General features: G+C 33.5%; 2 protein-coding genes across 4 annotated transcripts; one reads left to right on the forward strand and one right to left on the reverse strand.

Moving 5' to 3' along the window:
* Positions 1-439: 439 nt before the first annotated feature.
* Positions 440-11,507, reverse strand: LOC105345410 (WD repeat-containing protein 46). Of its 3 annotated transcripts, XM_066074530.1 has the most exons (15): positions 11,373-11,507; positions 8,585-8,828; positions 8,408-8,548; positions 8,097-8,171; positions 7,289-7,401; positions 6,963-7,050; positions 6,538-6,704; positions 5,947-6,097; positions 5,353-5,488; positions 4,774-4,873; positions 4,224-4,377; positions 3,597-3,744; positions 3,379-3,473; positions 2,700-2,795; positions 440-1,524 (listed from the first exon to the last, which is right to left on the reverse strand). In XM_066074530.1, the coding sequence occupies exons 2-15, from the start codon at positions 8,813-8,815 to the stop codon at positions 1,291-1,293; spliced, it is 1,929 nt and encodes a 642-aa protein (XP_065930602.1). In that variant the 5' UTR covers positions 8,816-8,828; positions 11,373-11,507; the 3' UTR covers positions 440-1,290. The 3 variants fall into 3 exon arrangements, with proteins under 3 accessions (XP_065930602.1, XP_011451844.3, XP_034302896.2); XM_011453542.4 differs by having other exon boundaries at positions 8,408-8,828; XM_034447005.2 differs by having other exon boundaries at positions 8,408-8,828; positions 11,442-11,494.
* A 1,427-nt stretch (positions 11,508-12,934) lies between these two features.
* LOC109617557 (uncharacterized) lies at positions 12,935-20,889 on the forward strand. Its single transcript, XM_034447024.2, has 6 exons — positions 12,935-13,092; positions 15,456-15,526; positions 17,263-17,449; positions 19,108-19,185; positions 19,586-19,678; positions 20,294-20,889. Exons 1-6 carry the CDS (start codon positions 13,003-13,005, stop codon positions 20,804-20,806), a joined length of 1,032 nt encoding a protein of 343 aa, XP_034302915.2. The 5' UTR covers positions 12,935-13,002; the 3' UTR covers positions 20,807-20,889.
* Positions 20,890-22,052: the final 1,163 nt, after the last annotated feature.

The following is a 22,052-nucleotide window of genomic DNA, read 5'->3' on the forward strand; positions in this document are numbered from 1 at the left end:
GTATTCTACGGTTAAATATATTGATGTTGTAGCCCATTTTAACTTAAATTACATTAAGTGTCATAATATAGGAACTACATTATTAGTGTATATTCGCTGTGTTTTATGTTAATGTATTCAATCTTCGTTACAAGAGCAAGAGATGATATACAAAAACTGAAATTGTTTCCACATGAGTAAATTTGGACGAATTAGATTATATATTTTATATTCACATGGATGGATATTGTGATAACACTACAATAAATTCCCTCTTAATGTATAAAAGAAATCTTCATATCTAAAATGGAGATCTTAAGGCTAACAAGAGGAATGCTATGTACATGTAATACGCTTTTTTTTTGTTTGAGGACTTTTTACCGTGATGATGAGATATGCAGCATATCCACTATTACTTAAAAAACAAACATACTAAATTCAGTTTTATTAAAATACAAACTCGTTTCAATTAATAGTTTATTCAATAAAAGAAACAATGCATTCACTTTTCGTTTTCAGTACAATAGTGTTCTATTTTACGTCCAAGCTCTGTTTTGTTAATTTTTTTCCTTTATTTCACAATTTTAGATTTATAAAAGCTCTAAATTCTTTTGTTGTCAATTTTCTTTTGGGTACTTTTACAGAGAAAAAATACTAGTAATTGTTTTTGGCATCAAATTTATTAATGAGTTTAAAATAAAAAAAAAATGATGCAAAATATAGTTATTTAGTATTTACAAATGTCAAAAAGGGTTACATTGTCTTGGTTTTTGTAAAATAAAATATTTTTTGAAAATAAATCATTATTTGTTGACATTCTTTATATATTCGAATAAATCCTATGAAAAAGATGTCATATATATAAAGGACAAATATCCATATAATGCTCTTATATATAGGAATAAAATGTTTGCATGTAATATATTTCCCTATATTTTATCATTTGATCAAGCATAAATCTTTGAATCATTGATAAAAATCCAAAGTGGGTGCTTCTCAGATCGTGTAACCTTAAATGACACATTTGATGATGATAATGAAGGAAAGCAAAATTTATTACACACTTCCAAGGACCTTTTCTATTTTCTTATTGGCCCTCTTGGCATTTTATTGATGTAAAATGAGGGTTGATATTTTCACTGTTAGCTCATGATCAATAAACATGGCGAAATCAAGGTAACACAACGTTTGTCACGATGATGCCCCCACCTACTGATGTAGAGTGTTCTCTGTAAACGTGTTGAGCTAGAAATCCAAACTGCTGTATTCCAGGCTTTTAAAACACATCCCTGTGAAACAGGTTGGTTCCTATCATGTTTCCGTCTTCTTGAACCTGTCCAGGACGCCTTTAGACTTGGAGACTGCTGTGGAAGACTCTTTCCTGCCCTGGGCGCCCTCTTGGAGCTTGTCCTTGACCAGTTCCTTCACTGTCTGTCTTCGTCCTTCTTCTATCACGCCTCTCTTCCTCTGCTCCTTCTTTCTGCCACTGCCCTTACCTTTCATTTTGTGTTTCGGTTCGTACGATATTGACATTGGCTTTTTGAACTGTAGATAAAAAGGAAATCAGTCAGGAAACAATTGACACTAGATACTACATTATACTACAATATACTTGGATGAAGATCAGATTTTTTAAATGTATTCCCTTTTTAAAATCGCAATAATGTTAATAATGTTAATATATCTATGTGTATATTTTAAAAACATTAGCTTTCTATGATTTGTAAACTGGCATAGGGAACTACTGTTAAAGGGTTATTTTTGCTCTATGATTTTTTTTGTCTTCGCTCTTTTACACTTGCAAATGATTTTGACAAAAGATAGCCTTACAGAAATGAGCTTGTTTAGGCTTGTAGAGGCTTCAATACCATCAAAACTTTCTATGTATTTTTGTTGTTCCTTGAGCTTATAAAAGTTATCTGACTGGCTATTGGAAATTTTGCTTTTGCATTATTTCATTTTGGCATAAAGTAGTTAATTAAATAAAAAAAATTGAAATTTTACAATTTAACCGATAGGCCTTTGCACTATCTTATTCACAAATTTTCATAGCCAAAATATAGCACCCTACAGTCTGTCCCAAGTTCTTGTTTACTAAAAATACACATATCTGTGAAAAAAATACAATTGGGAAGGGAAAATATTCAAGATATCTTCATTTACACATTATCATTTTTCCTCTGGAAATTCATGTCATACTGAGATTTATACTGGGAAATGTGAATATTTTTTCTTCTTTCAGAGGTCACTTGGAATACTTCGCACAACTTTCAACGTTATTTGTCTGTTGTAATGCAAAATCATTTATTTTCAGCCATGCATTGAAACCTGATTTAGAGGGGGCATTTCAAAGAAGAAATTTTGAAATTTTTTATACTTCTGAATAAACATCTTTTAATCTCTGAGGTACATGTATTTATATATGGGAAGCAAGGATATCCTGGAACAGAGAATAGGAAGCTATTTGGTTTATTAGTTACAAACACTTAGAAAGAAACAGGCAGAAAATAAAATGGAACAGACTGATAGACAGACAGGAAGAAGGAAAGAAAGATGTCTTGTAGTTCCCTGATGAAATGAGTAGAAAACTAATGAAATCTTACATGGGTAGTTAAAGAAAAAACTATACTTAAAAAACAATAAAAAACATTCTTAAAAATCTGGTAATTCATTAGTTTCTGTGTTTTTAGGTACCCTTTAAAATACGACACAGTACTCACATGTATTTTGTTGTTTTCTTCCACTCTCTCAACAAAACTCTTCATGTCCACCTTGCCAATCATTTTCGAGTCAAGATGAATCATCTCCACCGGGATCTAAAGGACAAATTTTTGGGGGTTTACAAATCTACAGATGCACACTTACTGCAAATGTAACTTTATAAACACTTTTAAACTCATGTGAGATTTTTAAAGTTGCATGAAATCATGAACATATCTGTCATTTGCATTTAGAAAATAATACCCTTTTCCATATTACACCCTGTATCAGCCCAAGACACCAATATCAGCCAGAAGGCTGACGGACTGAGGGCTAATATTGGTCAAGGGCTGATACATAGGTAATATGGAAAATGGTATGTATTATCATATTTATTACATACTTATAGTATTAACTTATCTAATACATTTGTATGCCTAAATTCAATGAAGACATTATAACATGTGAATTATGACCTTTTGTATGTATGAATCATTGCCTTAAATTTCTACCTAATCCTGAAGTGGAAAAAATCGGAGGAGTTCCGTAAGGGGGTGCGATTTCATGATAATGATTTTAACTGCAAAGGTTTACTTTCAATCTTTCATAAAGTAAAAGAGTAACACACTAACACATTCACAAAGCAGATAATAAATCTTTGGGATTTTGCGGGAGCCTGAGGTAATGACTTTAACTGACCTTGTCCAACAACATCTGAACCTCGGCCTCCCTCCTCTGTTTCTTCGTCTGGTACGGGTTAGACTCCATGGCATCAAAATTTGCCTCTCCAGCACCTACAAAAGCCAGATGACTCAGATCACATCAAGATTCTCCCAGCAAAACAAAGATCTGTATAGAGTTCTCTACTTTTTCTGCAGGTAGTTATCAAATTTAAAGCTGCATGGTCCAAATTTTACCTGGAATGATGAGACTGGTGAACCCGTCCCCATGCCCTACCCCCAGGACATCCTCATAGGGACAGAAGTGGAGGTTGTTGACCGTTGTCTTCAGTTTGTGGATCATATATGGTGAGGTCAGCTGCTGTCTACATGGGTCTTGGTAAACCTTACAGTCAAAAAGAAGTTTTATCTAAACAGAATGTTGTGAACTAAACGTGAAAAGAATTCTTCAGAATGATTGTGGGCATTTTTAGACTACTTTGATATATTCATCTCCTTGGGAAGAGGAGCTTCATATAACAATATAAAAATATATTGAAGATTCAAAGCAAAACTATATGGAATTTATCTTTACTAAATAATACTTCATAGCTTATCAAATGATCAAATCTAAGTTTAATATAGTTCTGGAAAGAAATGTGTAACCCCTCAGCCTCTTTAATTTTGCCAATCATAAAATCAAATAAATTAAAAATGCTTCATTAATATTCCTCTTTTGATTTTGCATTTGTATGAAATTCACACTTCTGAAATCATATGCGTTTCCCTTCTAATGCTCTGTACAATACATGTTGTAACTTCTAGAAGAATTAGACACTCCAAACTCACATATACAAAAACATACACAAAGCCTGGTCTCTATACCTCCACGATGTTGCCCTTCCCCAGCCCCAGGGCACCTGTCTGACTGAACACCATGTGTCCTGCTCCACACCCAATCTGATAGGAGTGCACCATCTCAAATTTACGGATATCCCAAATCTTCATCTTCCTGTCCACTCCAGATGTGGCCATGTAACTGAAGCACAGGAAATTATATTTAACAAGAGAACACTCACTACTAAAAATAAAGGTGAAGGTTCAGATTTTGTATGCAAAACCAGTTTCAAATTCTGACACTAAGTGACATTTGATTTGAAGCCTTTCAATTATTTAGACAATAATTAAAGTTTCAATGTGCAAATAACTTGTCAAAATTTCCCATGTGCATGTCTTCATAGTTTAACATTTCATGGATTTAGAAAATTGCTACATTTGTTCTACTGCTCTAGAAATTAGGTAAAATATACAGAGATTTAATACAAATAATCATGTTTCTTCAATCCAATATTCAAGCCAAGGAGGATGTTTATCTTATATTGGCATTCACAGAAATGACTTGGCAGAATTTTTGTTTGACTGAGGGGGTACTTACTTTCCTGTGGGGTCAACAGCTACAGATCTGACCGCCGCCCCGTGACAAAGCATCTTGACCAGCGGTTCGTTCACATTCGGAGACCACATTGAAACACTTCCTGAAACCAAAAAATTTGTACGAATAAAGGAGGATATTTAATACATTAACAGATATTAATTTACTTTTCTATAAAAAAGATTTGTAAGTTGGGCAACAATCAGCAGGTTGTTTACATTATAGTCCTCTGGGTTCCCTTTTCCAGAATTTTCATCAAAAGTTTGAGGGCCAAATAACACATCTTTAGACTTAGTCCAAAGGACACAAAATGCGTCCATAACTGATGGTTTCCAGAGATACACCTTTAAAGGAAGCAATCCTTGCAGAATAAATCTACATTGTCTGCCTTCAACCCTTCACAAAGGTTATGGTTCTTCTTAAATGCTTATTACCTTCACAACACTATGAATCACAAAGCAATCCTCTAATTGTTTAATTTTTTAACAGGTCAAATCTCTGCTGACTGAACCAACAGTTGTGTAGTCTTTAACAGATCTATAGCATTTTGGCGATTCCTACGCTGATGCACTTAGAACAAACCTGTGGGATGTCCCAGGCAAATGACGGCATTCTGGGGGTTCTGACACATGACGTCCAGACGCCCTAGTCCAGTGTTGTGACTCGCCACTTTCTGACCGACCGACACATCTAACCAGTATAGGTACCCGGTCGCATTCTGAGAGAAAGACAGGGGAATGAATGGCAAGCGAAACCTGATTTTACATTTTGAATTAAGATGACTCTTTGAGCATAAACTCAATTTTTGAAAAAAGTACCGTATGTCATGATGTCATTCTTTTCTACATGTAGTTATCAAATTTAATGAAATTATTTGACAACTTAATATGCATTTTAGAGATACTGAGCAAATGCAAGCAAATTTTCCATCAGACAGCAATACAGTCAAACCTTGTTATCTCAAAATAGATGGGACTGGTTAAAAACTTCGAGATATCCAAGTATTTGAAATATCAAGGGTAAAATATTTAAATTTTAAGTGTTTTGGACTTAAAATCACTTTGACATATCCATGGTATTCAAGATATTGGTGTTCGAGATACCGAGGTTCAATTGTATATGCTATGAGCAAAACCATTGACAAGAACATGTATACAGGCCAGAGTCGTATCTTACAGAACTGGCCAGCAGGAAATGATAGGGAAGGAACTCGAGTCTAAGTGCTTCGTTGGGCTGTTTCAGACAATGCAACTCTATGCCCTGGTTGTCATAGATATATGTCCACTGCTTCTGGGCCACAGCAAACATTGTCTCCTGGTGCAACCACCTGTAATTACAAAAGGTATATTGTAACCTCCCCAAGATGTCTAAAAACTACTGTAGAAGCAGAAATATTGGTTGGGGACTTAATTTGGTTATTCTCGTTTGCAGTATTAATCAACGAAATTGAATCCATGATGAATTTTTAAGGTAAGCATTCATAAATACAGAGTTGATATATGATATATTTTAGAGACTACAATATGACGAAATTAAATCCAAACAAAATTTTATTTGGATTAAAAACAATGAAATTTTAACCCAACAAATATATGTACTTCCACAGTAATTCAAATTCAGATTTATATCGATTTAAGGATTGGCACTTATATATTACAGAATAGAAAGTAAAAGTATATGATAAATAACTTTTAAAGCTCTCTATTTGTTTCTATATAATTTTTTCTATTTAAATGTATGTATGTATGAGAACAATGAAAGGTATACCTGATGTCTCTGACTGTCTCCATGACATTAATTTCACAGAGCAGACGCTTGGTCAGCCAATCCAAGGCCGCGACATGGCCTTTACTCCCTGCTATCAATAAATGTTTTCCATTTCTGGTGTACTGGGCCTTGTATGGCCCAAACTGGGTCAATTCAAGGTTAAAGTGCTGTGGAAATAGAAACATTCAAAACTGTATACACAGAACTAGGTTCATATTGTTGCAATAAATCTAAAACCATAAATAGAAAAGAACAAAGAATACATCCTGAAAATTTATTTTCTTTCATAAAATTTTAATATTAACCTGATAAAAATCTTTTTTTTTTTAATCTGAACCAACTCTTTAACCTTAGAGAAAATTGAATTTTATTTGATTGCTTGGCAAATGTATAGTACATATATTAGACATCTGAGAGGTGGATACCTTTTGAGCTGTGGTTATGTCTGCGGCCTGGACGATGTCCGACTGAGTGACATTGGTTGTACTCTCTCCATCCTCTGGTATCATAAATCTGTGAGGAAAAGAAAAACAAAAATATCATCACTCAATTCTTAGCTTAACACAGGTACCTGAAATTAACAACTGTGACAATTCAGTGACAATTCAGTGATTGAACATCTCATGAAAACTTTATAAAAATTATTATTATATGATATATCCCACTCTAAGTTTAACAAATTTGTTTATAATTTAAAGTTTTGGACAATTTACACTGTAAAAGAAAAGCTTTACACTTGGGACTGACATACCCCGACTGTTCCTGGAGAAGACGCTCGGAGCGAGCTGCCTGTTTCACCGCCATTGTCACCTTCTTCTCGTTCTGAACCAGTTTAACATGTCCATGATGTGTCCGTGCTCCTTTCTTAAATAAAGAATATGATTTCTTGATTAAACATTATGTTGTGTTCTCTGTTTTTTGATTAAAGTATAAAGAAAACAAGATATCTGTGAGCCAATGCTCACTAGTGATACCCCCACCCTGAGGTAAATATATAAAATAAGCAGTCAAAATTTAACAGGAAGTTGACATCAAATTTGTTAAAAATTGAATCCAACCATATGCCACGCCTTAACAAAGACTGAGTAAAACTTTCAAGCATCTGCAATTAATAATTGCTGAGAGATCTTTGACAAAAATTTCAGACCAATTAAACCACATACTGACATTTGCATTGGAACAATATGCCACCTTTTTTCCAAGGCATACAAATACCAATATATACAAGCTAATCCTTGAACAAATTTTAATGAAATAAAAATTTTCAATTCAAGTTGAAATTGTGTGTCAAAAACTCAAAAAAAAAAAGAAGACTTGTATGTGTACCGATAAATGCATATTAATAAAGATATTTATTGAAATATTACATTTTTTGTCCTAAAAGAAGCTAAGATGAGGAGAATGAAGTCACACAGAACATTAAAGGTAAATCTGTAGATATTTACAAATATTATAACATGACTACCTTATTTATTGAGCTTTTTTATTTATATTGCATCTTACTATTTTTAAATAATGGATTATTCACATGGTTTTTTTTTATACATTCCCAGACTTACAGTGTGTAACTTTTTCCCTCTCTGGTATTTTGACATCAGCTTCTTTGGAACAGGTGCATCTCCTGGATATCTGTCCTGGAAAAAACACAATTTTACAGATTTTACAGATGAACTGCATAAAAGTACATAAGAGAATTGATCAAGACAAGGAGACTCTCTATATCTTGACAAAGAATCGATCTTCGGGAATCACCTGCTACTGTTAGATATGTCAAACAATTACCTGCTTATTGCCTGGTCAATTTCCTAACACAGTCATAAAATGTTGCTTATAAAAATACTGAATCACTTAATTTTAAATGATGTAATACCTTCCTAAATTCACTGGGACTTTCTGGATCTCTCCTCTCATCTCTGTTAGCTTTGCTGTCTTGCTTTGGTCCATGCTGAAGCCTTTTCAGATCTTTATTAGGGCCACTTTTCTGCACTATATTTCTCAGTTTCTTTTTCACCTTTTCTGGTTGTTTTTTATCAGTTTTGTTTTTCACTGTTTCTGGTTGATTATCAACACTTTTTTCAGTCAATTCTGTTTCCTGTGTTTCACATATCTTTTTTTCTTGTCTTGTTTTTGCTCTCTTTTGAAATTCAGTTTTTTTGCGATCAAACTCCTTAAAAAACTTCTTTCGCCATGGTTTTTGAGCTTTTTTTGAGGGTTTTGCGCTTTCTTTCGACTTAGTCCCAGTACTTTCATCCTTCTCTTTATTTTCAGAGCTCTCCATTCTGATTCATATGCTGAAATTTAAATTCATATTAATCTTCACCTGCTCGTCAAACATTTTTTACAAAACATTCCATTAATCAGAATTGATCATTCCTTCTGCTTTTTTTAACTTAATAACAAATATTTTAGTTAGTTTTTTACTGAAAAGACATTAGCTTTACACAAATCTTTCAACAAATAGAGCAAACAAAAGTTCTGACATAAAATGTCATATTAAACAAAATAATCAAATCAAGGCTGACTAATCTCAAATCTAGATCACATTAATTAGAAATCACAAAAAAACATCTTTAATAAATTTTGTGATACCTACAGATTTTTTTCAATTAAAAGTTTGTTCAAGCCAAAATATAACTTGTGATGGGGGTATAGGGTCAGTGTTCCAAAATATCCATCACAGAAAATTCACTATACTTTGTCCAAAGTGTCTGCTTCTACCGCTTTTTGCATACTACTTTGATCATTATAAATACCTTTGTGCCCTAACTACGTTCATTCAGTAAAACAAAAAAATTCGGATTTTTTAAATTTTGAAACGCCTCCTCTAAAGCCTTGGGTTTTTATACACATCCAAAAATAAAAAGTCTAAGGGGATTTTGCATTGCAAACAACATGGACAGTACAGGGACGATAACTAAAAACAAGAGGCCAATTGGCCTTAACGGTCACCTGAGTAGCATATAACCCATACACAAACTTGTTGAGGATTCTCATATATGCATTTAATTAATTAGGTTTCATTCTGGAGTAGAAAAATTATAAATTTGTAATGAAGACCACCTCCCTGCCTGAAATCTTTCAAAAAGAACTGTGAAACCTATAATTTTGGCGAAAAACTTAAAGATCTGGTCTACAAAATCATGAATTCAGTTTTCCTTTCAGGTGTGTGGGAGTAAAGAAGATATTTTTTTAACATTATATGCATTAACACCTATACATCCATTTTGGCCCTGCCCTAGAGTCAAAACCCATACTCCAGGGGACATGACAATTAAAATTTCATTAGAGAACTTCCTGGTAAACATAATTTTAAGTTAGTTTTTTATACAGATGTGTGAGAATAGAGAAGAAAATTTTTAAACATTATATCCATTAACACAATATTGCCATATTGCCCCCCCCCCCCATGTCCTGAACCCCTGACCCAGGGGCAATGAATTCACAATTTAGGTAGAGGAGTTTGTGGACACCATAACCATGTATTCAGTATTTTGCCCACATGTGTGGGAGTAGAGAAGAAGATTTTTTGAGATTTAAAACATTTTTATTTTATGGCCAAATTGGTCCCTCCCTAGAGCCCGAACCCCTGACAAAAGGGTCATGAATTTCATAATTTTGGTAGAGGGCTTCATGGACATTATAACCAGACATTTAGATTTTAACAAATATATATGGGAGTAGAGAAGAAGATTTTCCAAGATTTAATTCATTTTTACTATATGGCCATATTGGCCCCACCCTAGAACCCGAACCCCTGACAAAAGGGTCATGCATTTCACAATTAAGGTAGAGGGCTTCATGGACATCATTATAATGCATTTAGTTTTTAACAAATATATATGGTAGTAGAGAAGAAGATTTTCTAAGATTTAATACATTTTTACTATATGGCCATATTGGCCCCACCCTAAAGCCTGAACCCCTGACCCAGGGTCCATGAATTTCACAATTTTGGTAGAGGGCTTCATGGACATTATAACTATGCAACCAGGTTTTTCCTCACATGTGTGGCACTGGGAGTAGAGAAGAAAATTTTTGAAAATTTGGCTTTTTTTCTATATTTGGCCCACATGTGGCGCCCGGGGCCCGGGAGTGGTAGAGCCATGCATTTCACAATTTAGATTCCTCTTACCATAGAGATGCCTCACACCAAAAATGGTAACAATCAGCCTTGAAGTTTTTAAGAAGAAGTTAAAAATGTAAAATTGTAAATGCACGACGACGGACGAAAATGGATAGCAGTAGGTCACCTCAGTTTACTCAGGTGACCTAAAAAAAGTGTAAAGGGGGTGGTGGTTTATCTCCTTTCACCCCAGCAGGACTCTGACCCCCTTCTAATTTTCCTAATTTATTTAAAAATGGTAGTTTCCCACCAAAACCTATAAGGATTTCATTGGCTCCTCTCCATAATTTGAGTATGCACCAATAAGGCAGTATCGAAGCCAAAAATGAACTGATATACTATAGAATATGCAACAGAACAGCACTTCTGCTCAAATACAAATCTACTGGTTCCCCACCTGTACATATATAGTACTCCTTTTAACTGTTTAAGTGAAATATTGTCGGTATTAACATTTTCATTTGTTTTAATTGTTATCCTTTAATAATTTTTACACTATTCATTGGCATTTCTTTCTTTTGTAATTTTAATAATATGTCATGTACTTGTCTGCTCTGGACTCTGAATTAGAAATAAATGATCTGTGTCTGTATATAGAAAGTAATACGACTGGCCAAATCACATACTGTACCTTCAACTTATATTATACATGTAGTTACATCAGATTTATCATTCTTAAACACAGACTTTACAAAAGAAGATATAGTTATACCATTCAAAAGGAAAAGATTTGTCCAAGCGTAAGAAACTGCTTAGAAAACTGTATATTTCGCTTATTTACCTAACACACCATCACACACGTGTTGAATCAAAACATATTTTTAGACAAGTCGTACGAAAATTTTATTTGCGATATTTTGTTAAGTCGTTCGACGTCCAGGCACGCAGCATTGGAAGGGGGTGATGCAATAAACTGACATAAGCCTAAGGCTTACATAATTTTTGAGGTGCCCCCCCCCCCCCCCCATTTTTCGAAGCTTATGAAATAAAAGAAATTAAATTTGAAGACTTTATAGAACAACGTATTACCCCCTTCCCGGATTAAAATTTTGAAGACGGGAGAATTTAATGCTGCTTTTTCTCTCCTCTCAAGATTTTCGTTGCATCTGTGGCCACAGGGGCTTGTCTGTGGCCCCCTTCGCGTTTCAAAAATAACAACATCGTCTTAAGCCATGGTTTGGAGTTCGCATAGCCCTCTCCAGGTGTGAGAAGATTGTACATATAATATCATTATAATCATTACGGGCTGTGGTTTCTGACAATGACAACTGAACTCAGTGGAAAGTGCAAGATTTCAAAGGCAGGACAGCGGTGATTTGTTTTGCGGGTGAACTCGTTTACAGAAAGTGGAAATTCTTTAAAAAGGAAACCATTTTTTATCTTCAGCAGCAAAATTCGGAGTGGTTTTAACAGCGATTCGTCTAGAACCAATGGTTGTTGATCCTGTTCGACCCAGTTGCACATTGCATGAATATAGCCTTTGTAAGGCAAAATTCGGAATTTTGCAGAAATGTGTAAAATTGTAAGGATGTAGAAGACGCTAAGATGAATATAACGCGATATACAGCCAGTGGTTACTGAAAATAATGAACAAGCTCTCCCAAACCAAGCTAGGGTTTCCGATACACAACCTAGTTTTGTAAGTGCATGGGGACTCGAGCGTAGTGTATCGAAAACCCTTGTCTAGTGCTGCAAAAGAGTTCCACCTCAGATAATAACCTAGATCACGTCTTGGTTTGATGGGTGATCAGAAGATAGTAGAGGACTGGTACAGCATAGGCGTCGGAACTTTTTTTTGCAAATGTAGACCTAACCATTAGGCACATAGCATCATAGATCATTTTTATCGCCGGAAATATAATATAGTTGTTCCTAAATTACCCCCCCCCCCCCCCCCCCACGGATTAGGATCTTCATGATTTTGGGAAACAGGTTTTTTCGCAATATTTCCGAGGATTAGTCTAGCCCCCCCCCCCCACTTTCAATTTCCTTCCGACGCCAGTATACAGGTACATGTACATGCACTTTGGCTCTGTCATTGCGGTCCGGGACATGGACATCCTTCGGCCCAAAACGCGTAGAAGCCTCGCCCCTTGTAACGTATTCTCACCCTCGCCAAAATATTGCTCATATTTTAGGTGAATGAACCATATGTATTTTGAATTATTTGACCAAATTCCTGACTTCCTTTAATTTTATTAATTTCTATTTATTATGTTGACTAAGCAGTAGTATTCCGTAATATAGTTTCCGCATTCCCTTACAAGGAACCAAAACCTATTTTTATTTATAACTTTAATAGCTTATCAGCTAATCTAGTCTTTCAAACCGAAAGTAGAAAAATGGTGACACTTGAACAGGTACTGGAAAACTTTGATTCCCACGATGATAGTGTGATGAAGAGAATAACAGATATTATAACTGGCCTTCTGGTAAGTTACAGCGGTGCCATCTACATATCTTTTGTTTCCAAGTTTTATACCTGTAATGGTAAAGGCTACATACATGTACATGTATTTATATGTTCAAGATGATTTGTAATGGTATGTGCAAGGGCGGATCCAGGTCATTTTTCCGGCAGGGGTTTAAAAACGCAATTTTTTATTTTATTTTTTTTTACTAGAGAGTAAAGTCAAATCAACAACATGTTATTACACATCCAATTTGCATGGTCTTAACTAGGGTATATTTTCTCTGAGGCTAACATTCGACTTTTCAATTTTTTATGAGGAATCTGGGGGCTGCCTAAGGACCCCGGAGATTCTCTTGATTCTAGTCATTTCCAAGCAAGTTTTTCTATGTTTATTGTAATCCTTTTTTCCCTTTTCTACTTAATTAAACAAAAGGATGAATTTAGGAATTTATGTAAACGAGCTACATTTTGACTCGCAGTAAGTCTTATATATCACCTGCTATGTATAAAAAAAAAATCAAAGTATAATGAGTCACCATTATAAAATACAACACGGAAAATTTTGGTCATAAAATTAGGAATCAACGCCGTGTGGCTTTCAAGCATTACAAAAAGTACTTAGGAAAAAAAGAACATTCTCATGAAATTCAGATTTATATAAAGATGCATTTAACGTATATTATACATGATAGCTGGTCGAGCCATATTTACCATGGCATCATATTAGCAATATGCATGTATGTTTAGTGGGCATAATTCTGTTTTTATTTCTAATAAAAAAGTATTTCTGTCATATTCGGCATGCATGAGGCATTTGCCTCAATTGCCTCTATGTAGTAAAGCCAGTATATTTACATCTACCAAGTACTATTTCCTCTATTGCTTACGGAAACTTATAGTTAATTCATAACTCTATAGAAACAGCCAAACTGAAATCTACACGCCGCGTTTATCGATTAATCGAAATCTACAGCGGCTGAAACTGACAAGGAACTGTCAGGACTGATATCTACACGCCCTGTTTATCGATTAATCGAAATCTACAGCGGCTGAAACTGACAGGACTGAAATCTACACGCCCCGTTTATCGATTGGTCGAAACATACAGCGACCGAAGAAAAATCACGACTGCACGAAATAATCGTGATGATGAGAAACTCAAGGTCTCACAAGAGACGATTTGGCTGTTTGTTTTAGCTACCGTACTTATGTACGTTAACAGTAATTTAGTGAACTTGACTAGCTTTTCATAATCAATTTAATATAAATAGTTAAAAGAAAGATGTTAATATAAACAATAAAATGCTTTCTTTGATGTTTCGAGTTGGTTATGATGGCAGCGATCATAAAGCGGGTTATGTATATTTTCTGCAATTGTCGCTACTTTCATATCCCTAGTGAATCACCAAAGAAAGCATTTTATTGTTTATTAAATAATTTAATTCTAGTTGTAACGCGCTTTCTGATTGGCTAAAAAATTATTTTATATCGTATAAAGAATGTTGCCTACGTCATAGTAAGACTAACGTCAAAAACGTATCAATACGCCTGACGTTAGGTTTGAATTTTGTACAATATTACGTCATTTTAAAGGTTAAATGATCGTTTTTATCTACAATGAAGTGTAAAAATATTAAATTATAAGCAATGAATTCAATATTTATTTGTTTTATACGATATAAAATGGTTTGAAACAGTTTACGCTTTTTTATAAACCGCTTCGCGGTTTATAAAGCGTAAACTGCCCCAAACCATTTTATATCGTATAAAACAAATAAATATTGAATTCATTCCTTAAATATGGCACTGCTTTGCCTGTGATTGAAACGTGTATAGTCCAATAAATTTCAAATGACGTAATGTGGGCATAATCAAGTTTTCAATAATCAATTGCTTAAAATTATTTACATTTAAGTAATAAGGAGTAATTTTTTAAATTATGAGGTAATAATTTTGGTGGGAAATCAAATCTATGATAAAATCCTTTGGGCTTTATCATAGATTTGATCTTTTAAGGCTTTATTCCGGCTCTATTGGATTTCATTACGCCCCGACCAAAATTATCACCTCATACTATTCAAAGAATGATTTCTTAATCCTTAAGTACATTTAATAACAAAACTAGTAATTCAAACATGTCAGTTGAAATATGATTTGCTATTTATTAATGGAAATGTAATGTTTTTGGCTAAGTAGTCATTATATCACTATCTGATTTCTTCTTCGGATGGGGGGGGGGGGGGGGGGGGGGTTGGTTGGTCGGTTTTTAGTTGGTCACTAGAAGAGCCTGAAAAGGACATCAATTGACTCATGATAAAACAGTTATACGAACAATGATGTCTCATATTTGATGTTTTTAATTTCAGTTTCTATATTTTTAAGGCAAACGAAAAAACAAAAGTTGAAAGAAAAGTAGCTCAAGAAGAAGAACAAGTGAAAAAACTGAAAGAAAGGTAATAATTGCATGCATACACAATTAAGTTAAAGTTGTTGTGACAATTTACATGTCATTTTATAGTAGTTATACGATATTAAAGTGAATATATTTAGAATGCTTACGTTAAAAATCATCATAGAAAAATACTTCAATGTCTTAGACCTCTTTTATGAAATCAATTTTCAATCTTCTACGTTAAAAAAGTCTCACTATATTTCTATGTTAAAATAGCAAACAGGCCAGTTTTTTATGTCCTGGTATAATAAATGGAAAATTCTGTTAAAGATGTTTTTGACGTTGAATGTAAGATTTTAATAAAAGTTTAAAGTTTGTTATCTATTTCAGTCTATGAAATGAATGAGCATTGCATTACATGTACCTTAGTACTGTAACATTTATTGGTAGATGATTTCCTAATATATATACATTTTAACCATTTCTTTTCACAGAAAAAATGTTCTAAAATAATTTACAATATTCTTTGAATCACGAGAAGGTTAATGAAGCTTTTATATATTAATAAAATCCACAATGAATGTACTCTTTTTTAGTTCACTATACACGTCTTTGTAAACTTTGTTCAGAATAATCACCAACTATTCTGTCCAATGATTTATAGGTTTGAAAACTATATTTTCCCCAGTAAGAAGATTTTTTCAAATCAACTTTTAAACCCGGCTGTCGTGGTTTTTGTATCAAGAGTGTTGACACAGTATAACGCCGTTACTTCTTGTGATCAGGTGTACAATGTATGGAATTGTTTAAGTCTTCAATTTTACGTAAAAAAAGATTTTTGAAAAATAAGTTGTCGATGTGTCTTCTATCAAACTGGGCGAATTACCATTGCCTAAATTTAGAATTGTTGTTGTAGTTAGATTTATGATTTTATAAACACTTAAACAATATATTCATCTCTTCCTTCTTGATGTAAAAGAGAGAGCCACAAAATGTACAGCTTTCAATGATTATGGGGAAAATGTTTTGTGAACTGAATTATTCTCCCTTTGTCTTTTTTTTAAACAAACTACCCAGTGTAAAACATTGTCTAGGATTAAATATGGCTGTAAGGTGAAGTGTGTAAATTTTTCTGATGATTCAGTTCATGAAATTAAATTTTTCTTTAATGAAAGGTTCTCTAAGGATTTGACGATCAATAGCGTTTTTTGAAAAAGAAATGAAATGTAAATTCGTTAAGGAAAAACACCTCCTGCATATGAGGCACGTAAAGTGACGGTATTAGAAGATTTGTGTATTATGATTCTGGTCAGGCAAGCTTCTCAGTTTATCCGTCTGTTGTAATTAAATGCACTATTTGTATCACAGATTTCAATTTATTAGCTTTTTTATACGGACCGTATTGAATGATGAAAAGAATGCTAGAATATGTTCCCTTTTTGATTTACGGATACCAATTACAATGTAATATGTAATATGAAATATGAAATATTGTGCGTATACAGAAGCTAAAATGTTATATACATGTACATATATCTGTTATATATATACAGAAGCTGAGTTAGCCCTTTTCAGTACTATCAGTACTTTGATTATCAGTTGTCAAAACTCATATCGATGTCGTTTCCTTTCAGTCTTGTTACCTTGTAAGCTCCGAGAATGCATTTGTTGATTAAGTCCTGTAGCGCTTTACATAAACAAACAACAATCAGAACTTGACAAGTAGTTTTCTCCTTCGCTTTGATCGCATACTTACTCATTTGAAAAGAAGCAAATATCTTTTTTCATATTAAACAGATTGAGGAGTCTACAGGAAAATCCCAAGGATGATGGAACAAACTTAAATCTGTCAGATACAGAACAGATATGGAAACATTTTGATCTACAAAGAACGGGAGTTATAGATGAGATAGGTGGAAACAGAAATGAACAAACTGTTTGTCTAACAGACAAAGAAAACACTAGCCTCGGAAACATTGCTAATGTAAAATTTATCACATTAAAACATTACTCTAGGACTATTTATATTGAACAAAGTTTTCGGTACGATTATACGTAGAAACCTACACAGTTCTATTCTTTCTTATTTGTGAATAGTAATTATTAGCTCACTTAATTGAACTGAAAGGTCAAGAAAGCTATTCTGATCACATTTTGTCTGCCGTCCGTCTGTCTGTAAACTTTTCACATTTTCAACATCTTGTCCAGAATGAGCCAAATTCAACCAAACTTAGCACAAAGCATCCTTTGGCAAAAGGGATTCAAAATTATGAAAATTAAGGATCAAGCCCTTTTACAAGGGAAGATAATTAGGAATTATATTTAATTGTGAGAAATTGTCAAAAATATTCTGCTCAAGATCCATTCATCCAGGAAAGCTGAAACTCATGTGAAAGTAACCTCAGGTAGTTTTATATTCAAAGTTGTGAAAATAATGACCCCTGGGGGTAGGGCGGGGGGCCACAATGGAGAAGGGTCAAATATTTTCGTAGTAATATAAAGAGTAAATCTTAACAAATAGTTTTCTCAAGAAATACTAGTATTTGGCCAGGAAGTATCCTGAGGTAGTGTAGATTCAAAGTTGTGAAAATCATGACTCTTGGGGGTAGGACGGGGGCCACAATTGGAGGGGGGGGTCGTCAAATTTTTGCAAAGGAATATATAGAGTAAACCTTAAAAATATTCTTTTTAAGAGGTATTTGGCCACGAAAGCTGAAACTTGTGTGAAAGCGTCCTCAGATATTGTAGATTCAAAGTCGTGAAAATCTTGACTATCGGGGTAGGGTGGGGCAACAATGGGGGTGTGGATGGGTGGGTTGGTCGAAGTTTTACATAGGAATAGAATATAAAGAGAATTTTTTTTAGAAATCTTTTCAGAAACCAATCAGCCAGGAAAGCTGAAACTTGTGCGGAAGGATCGTCAGGTTGTGAAGATTCAAATTTATTCAAATCATGATATCCGGGTGTAGGATGGGGTCACAAGAAGCGGGAGGAGGGGGTGACAATTTTTTACTTAAGGATATATAGAGCAAAATCTTAAAATCGTTTTCTTAAAAACCATTCGCTAAGGAAAACTGTAAATTTAGTTAAGATGGTGTAGATTCAAATTCGTTAAAATCAAAAACTAGTAGGGTAGGGCCACGTTGGGGATCCAGTTGTACAATGGAAAACATTTTACTTATTCACCAAAACTGTAATGTTATAATTATGGTTTTACTTATACTAGTATGCAAGCATTTTGACATATTGCCAATTCTTTTAAATTGTTTAGACTCTGGCCCCTGGGCGATTCTTAGGCCTCACAAGGGGTTCAGAGTTTTATGTAAGTTTATATTCCGTATATAAACAATTTCATGGGATCTTTTTAAGAACTGCAATGCTCAACATGTGATATGACTATAAAACCATCCTGTTAGAAAATGGACTTGATTATAAACATAAGAATATCCAGGGGGAAAGGACTTTTTATTTATACAGGATCGACACGCTGCACATGACGCATAATACCACATTGTCTAGATATATTGTATATGACTCCATGAAGCTGATTTTATCATGCCTATTGTTTCTCAGGTGAGTGATGTGGCCCAGAGACCTCTTGTTTATGGATATTCTCAATTTAACTTTTATTTAACTTTAAAGGCTGCTTTGAGTCTATGCGCAGAAGAATTTAAAAACCAAAAGGAAAACCTATTAGCAGCCCTAACCGGAAAACCCGTGGTAAGTAATTTATTCTAGGAATGAACTGTTCGATAAAATTAGGCTAGTTTTTAAAAAGTTTATTAACATAAGCGTTTGTACTGGTTCTAAATAAGTTTTTCGAAATTGCATTTAATACGTTATGATATGCTAATAAGAAACAAAATCTCTGTTGGCATTTAAATAGGTTTATTTAAAATTTTGGAGATATAAAACTTTTACAGTATTAAGTAAAATTCTTAAATTGTATTATGTACAATTTAAGTAGTAGTCAATAAAATTCACAGACTACTGTTTCATTTTAGTGGAGGTGCATGGTTTACATGAATCATCTCAGTAGATTGAAATCATAGATTCAACAGAGTCCAGATGGTTTTTTTAGACAATGCTCGTGCTAAATTTATGTATTTATTTACAAAAGGAACTGTCTTCAAATGAGTTGAAAGAACTAAGGAATGAAATCGAAACATTTCAACTGGAGCTGGAGTCTGACCTTGTTCCCTATCTCTTGGAGGTAACAAGAAAACTACTTTGCGATTTTTTTTGCTTAAGATATCCCACTCTTCAATGTTTTTGTCTCAAGAAATTCTAGAGAAGTATTTCGAAGTATATCATTGAAAATGTAGATGAAACATACTTTAAAATACAAAGATCAAACATAATGGGGGGGGGGGGGGGTGTCAGTATTTATTCCTCTGAGTTACGGCCCATTTAATTGACCTTTTTGCACCTAAAAAGTAATTTCATCCTGATTAGGATTGGTTGTCAGTATTATTGATTAAGCAAACTTATTTTTTCTTCAAACTTAATATTGTTTTTAATTGTGCACAATGGTCACACTAGATAGAGGGATTACGAAAAACGTTGGTACGAAGCTGCATAATTTTCATGTGACCTTTTGGCATTTAATATAGACATGTTCTATAATAGTTACAATTTGACTTTGAGATAAAAACTTTTTGAATGTCGAGAAGTTTTAAGATTAATTTAGTTTGCCTAAATTTTTATTAAGTATGTTTTTAAATAATAAAACATGGAGGTCAGTGATGTCATAGTTTAGATATTACCTTTGAAGCCCTATATCTAAAATCATTAAAAGATTTTTGATTATGTTTGTTTAATCTTTTAGAATTTGTGCAAAAGTCTATCAGAGACCAACATATTGCCTTTAGTCATAACCAAAATCAAATCAGACTGGATTTTGAAAATAAATCAATCAGAAGATATAAAACTCAAGGGATCGCGGTGTGAAAAGTATATGAAAGCATGCCTCAAAGTATGTTGGATCTTGGTTAAAGGTCAGCAGGAACCGGCAAAATTTGTCTGGGAGGTTAATGGCAATGAAAAATCATTTAAATGTTTGACAACCTCTTGCAAAAAGCAAAAGAGCTGTGAACGACGAGTGTGTAGACCAGCGGTTTACAGAGAAAGTGACACAAGTGAAGGGAAATATACATGTATGTCATGTACCCCAGGTAATACCCCAGAGCGAAATGAGTCTGCAAAAAGCGATAAAAAACAAAATAGAAAAAGTGCCCCTGTAAACACAACCGCGCAACATGATGCTGGAAAACAGAGGAAAAGCACCTCGTCCACCGCAGCTCCATTTACCAATCAACCTCAAAAGGGCCTAGATTTCTAAACACCTTACTAGGAATTCCATTTATCACATTTTATATATTATTTAGATAATAGTGTAATGTTGTGATGTACTTTTAAAAAAAATAAATATATATATATATATATATATATATATATATATATATATATATATATATATATATATATATATATATATATATATATATATTAATCATTTATACAATTAAACAAATTTATTAAGTGTCAATCATTTTAATTAATCAATATTTTGACCTTAATACTTTATACCTTCCTATATTATTTAGTTTATGAATAATATTTCAATTATTTTAATTAATCGATATTTTGACCTTAATACTTTATACGTTCCTATATTATTTAGTTAATGAATAATATGAAAATGAGGTTATGTTGGTTTGTTAATGCTGGAACAGTAAATCTCTATATAACATTGTTTGTTATTATACTTTCATGTTAAATACTGAAATCTGATTGGTTTAGACGCAGTTGGTAATCCGTTCTATTACCCTCAGCGTTAGCAACACACTTGGCAACGGGTAACACAAGGAATTGTTACATGCGCGTAAATTATGCGCGCACGGTTCGCCGTAGAATTCAGTTCATTTCTATATAAAAGCAGTAAAATTTTCTTTAAAAATAAAACATTCAGTATAATAAAATAAATAGTGCCTGTTTGGGAGGGTAACTGTTGAAATTGACACCCCTCGAAAACTATTGTCAACTTCCGCTTCGCGTCGGTTGACAATGGTTCTCTCGGGGTGTCAATTTCAACAGTTACCCTCCCAAACAGGCACTATTTATATACTGGTACTCCGTTTTTGCTGTTTTTCCGTATTGTTTATAAAAGGCAATATCCCAACTTTAGTAAAATTTAAGGCATGCGAGTAGTTTTTGAGTTTAACAAATCAAAAAGGTTTATTATACTAGTATCAATATGGCTTTGTGTTGAAATAGGTCGGGATCAAAATGTTGCTAAACTGTCATTTGGTTAATCTGAAAATGAAACAAATAATATTTTTTATTTACTTGTTTCTGTTTGATCTGAGCTGTTAGTTTTGTATAGGTCTTTGCTTGTACCAGATAATAGTTTTCTGCAGATCTTGAACACGTGACTTTTATTAATCACATGACAGTTATTATAGATGATAAAATAATAGTTAAAAAACATTGTTGAAGTCAATTTTTTTTAAACCATTTATCAGCTATAGTTATGTATTGAAGAAAATGCCAATTTATTTTGTGTCACCAAAAAGAATTATTAAAAA

The sequence above is a fragment of the Magallana gigas genome, chromosome 2, assembly GCF_963853765.1.
Source record: "Magallana gigas chromosome 2, xbMagGiga1.1, whole genome shotgun sequence".
NCBI lineage: Eukaryota > Metazoa > Mollusca > Bivalvia > Ostreida > Ostreidae > Magallana > Magallana gigas.

Excerpts from the sequence above, each read along its gene's own strand:
- LOC109617557 (XM_034447024.2), top strand. The coding sequence starts at position 13,003 with ATGGTGACACTTGAACAGGTACTGGAAAACTTTGATTCCCACGATGAT. Across the intron at positions 17,450-19,107 it reads GCCTCGGAAACATTGCTAAT|GCTGCTTTGAGTCTATGCGC; the intron begins GTAAAATTTATC and ends TTAACTTTAAAG. Across the intron at positions 19,186-19,585 it reads CCCTAACCGGAAAACCCGTG|GAACTGTCTTCAAATGAGTT; the intron begins GTAAGTAATTTA and ends TATTTACAAAAG.
- LOC105345410 (XM_011453542.4), bottom strand. The coding sequence starts at position 8,815 with ATGGAGAGCTCTGAAAATAAAGAGAAGGATGAAAGTACTGGGACTAAG. Across the intron at positions 7,051-7,288 it reads CTTCTCCAGGAACAGTCGGG|ATTTATGATACCAGAGGATG; the intron begins GTATGTCAGTCC and ends TTTTCCTCACAG. Across the intron at positions 6,098-6,537 it reads GAGACAGTCAGAGACATCAG|GTGGTTGCACCAGGAGACAA; the intron begins GTATACCTTTCA and ends TTGTAATTACAG.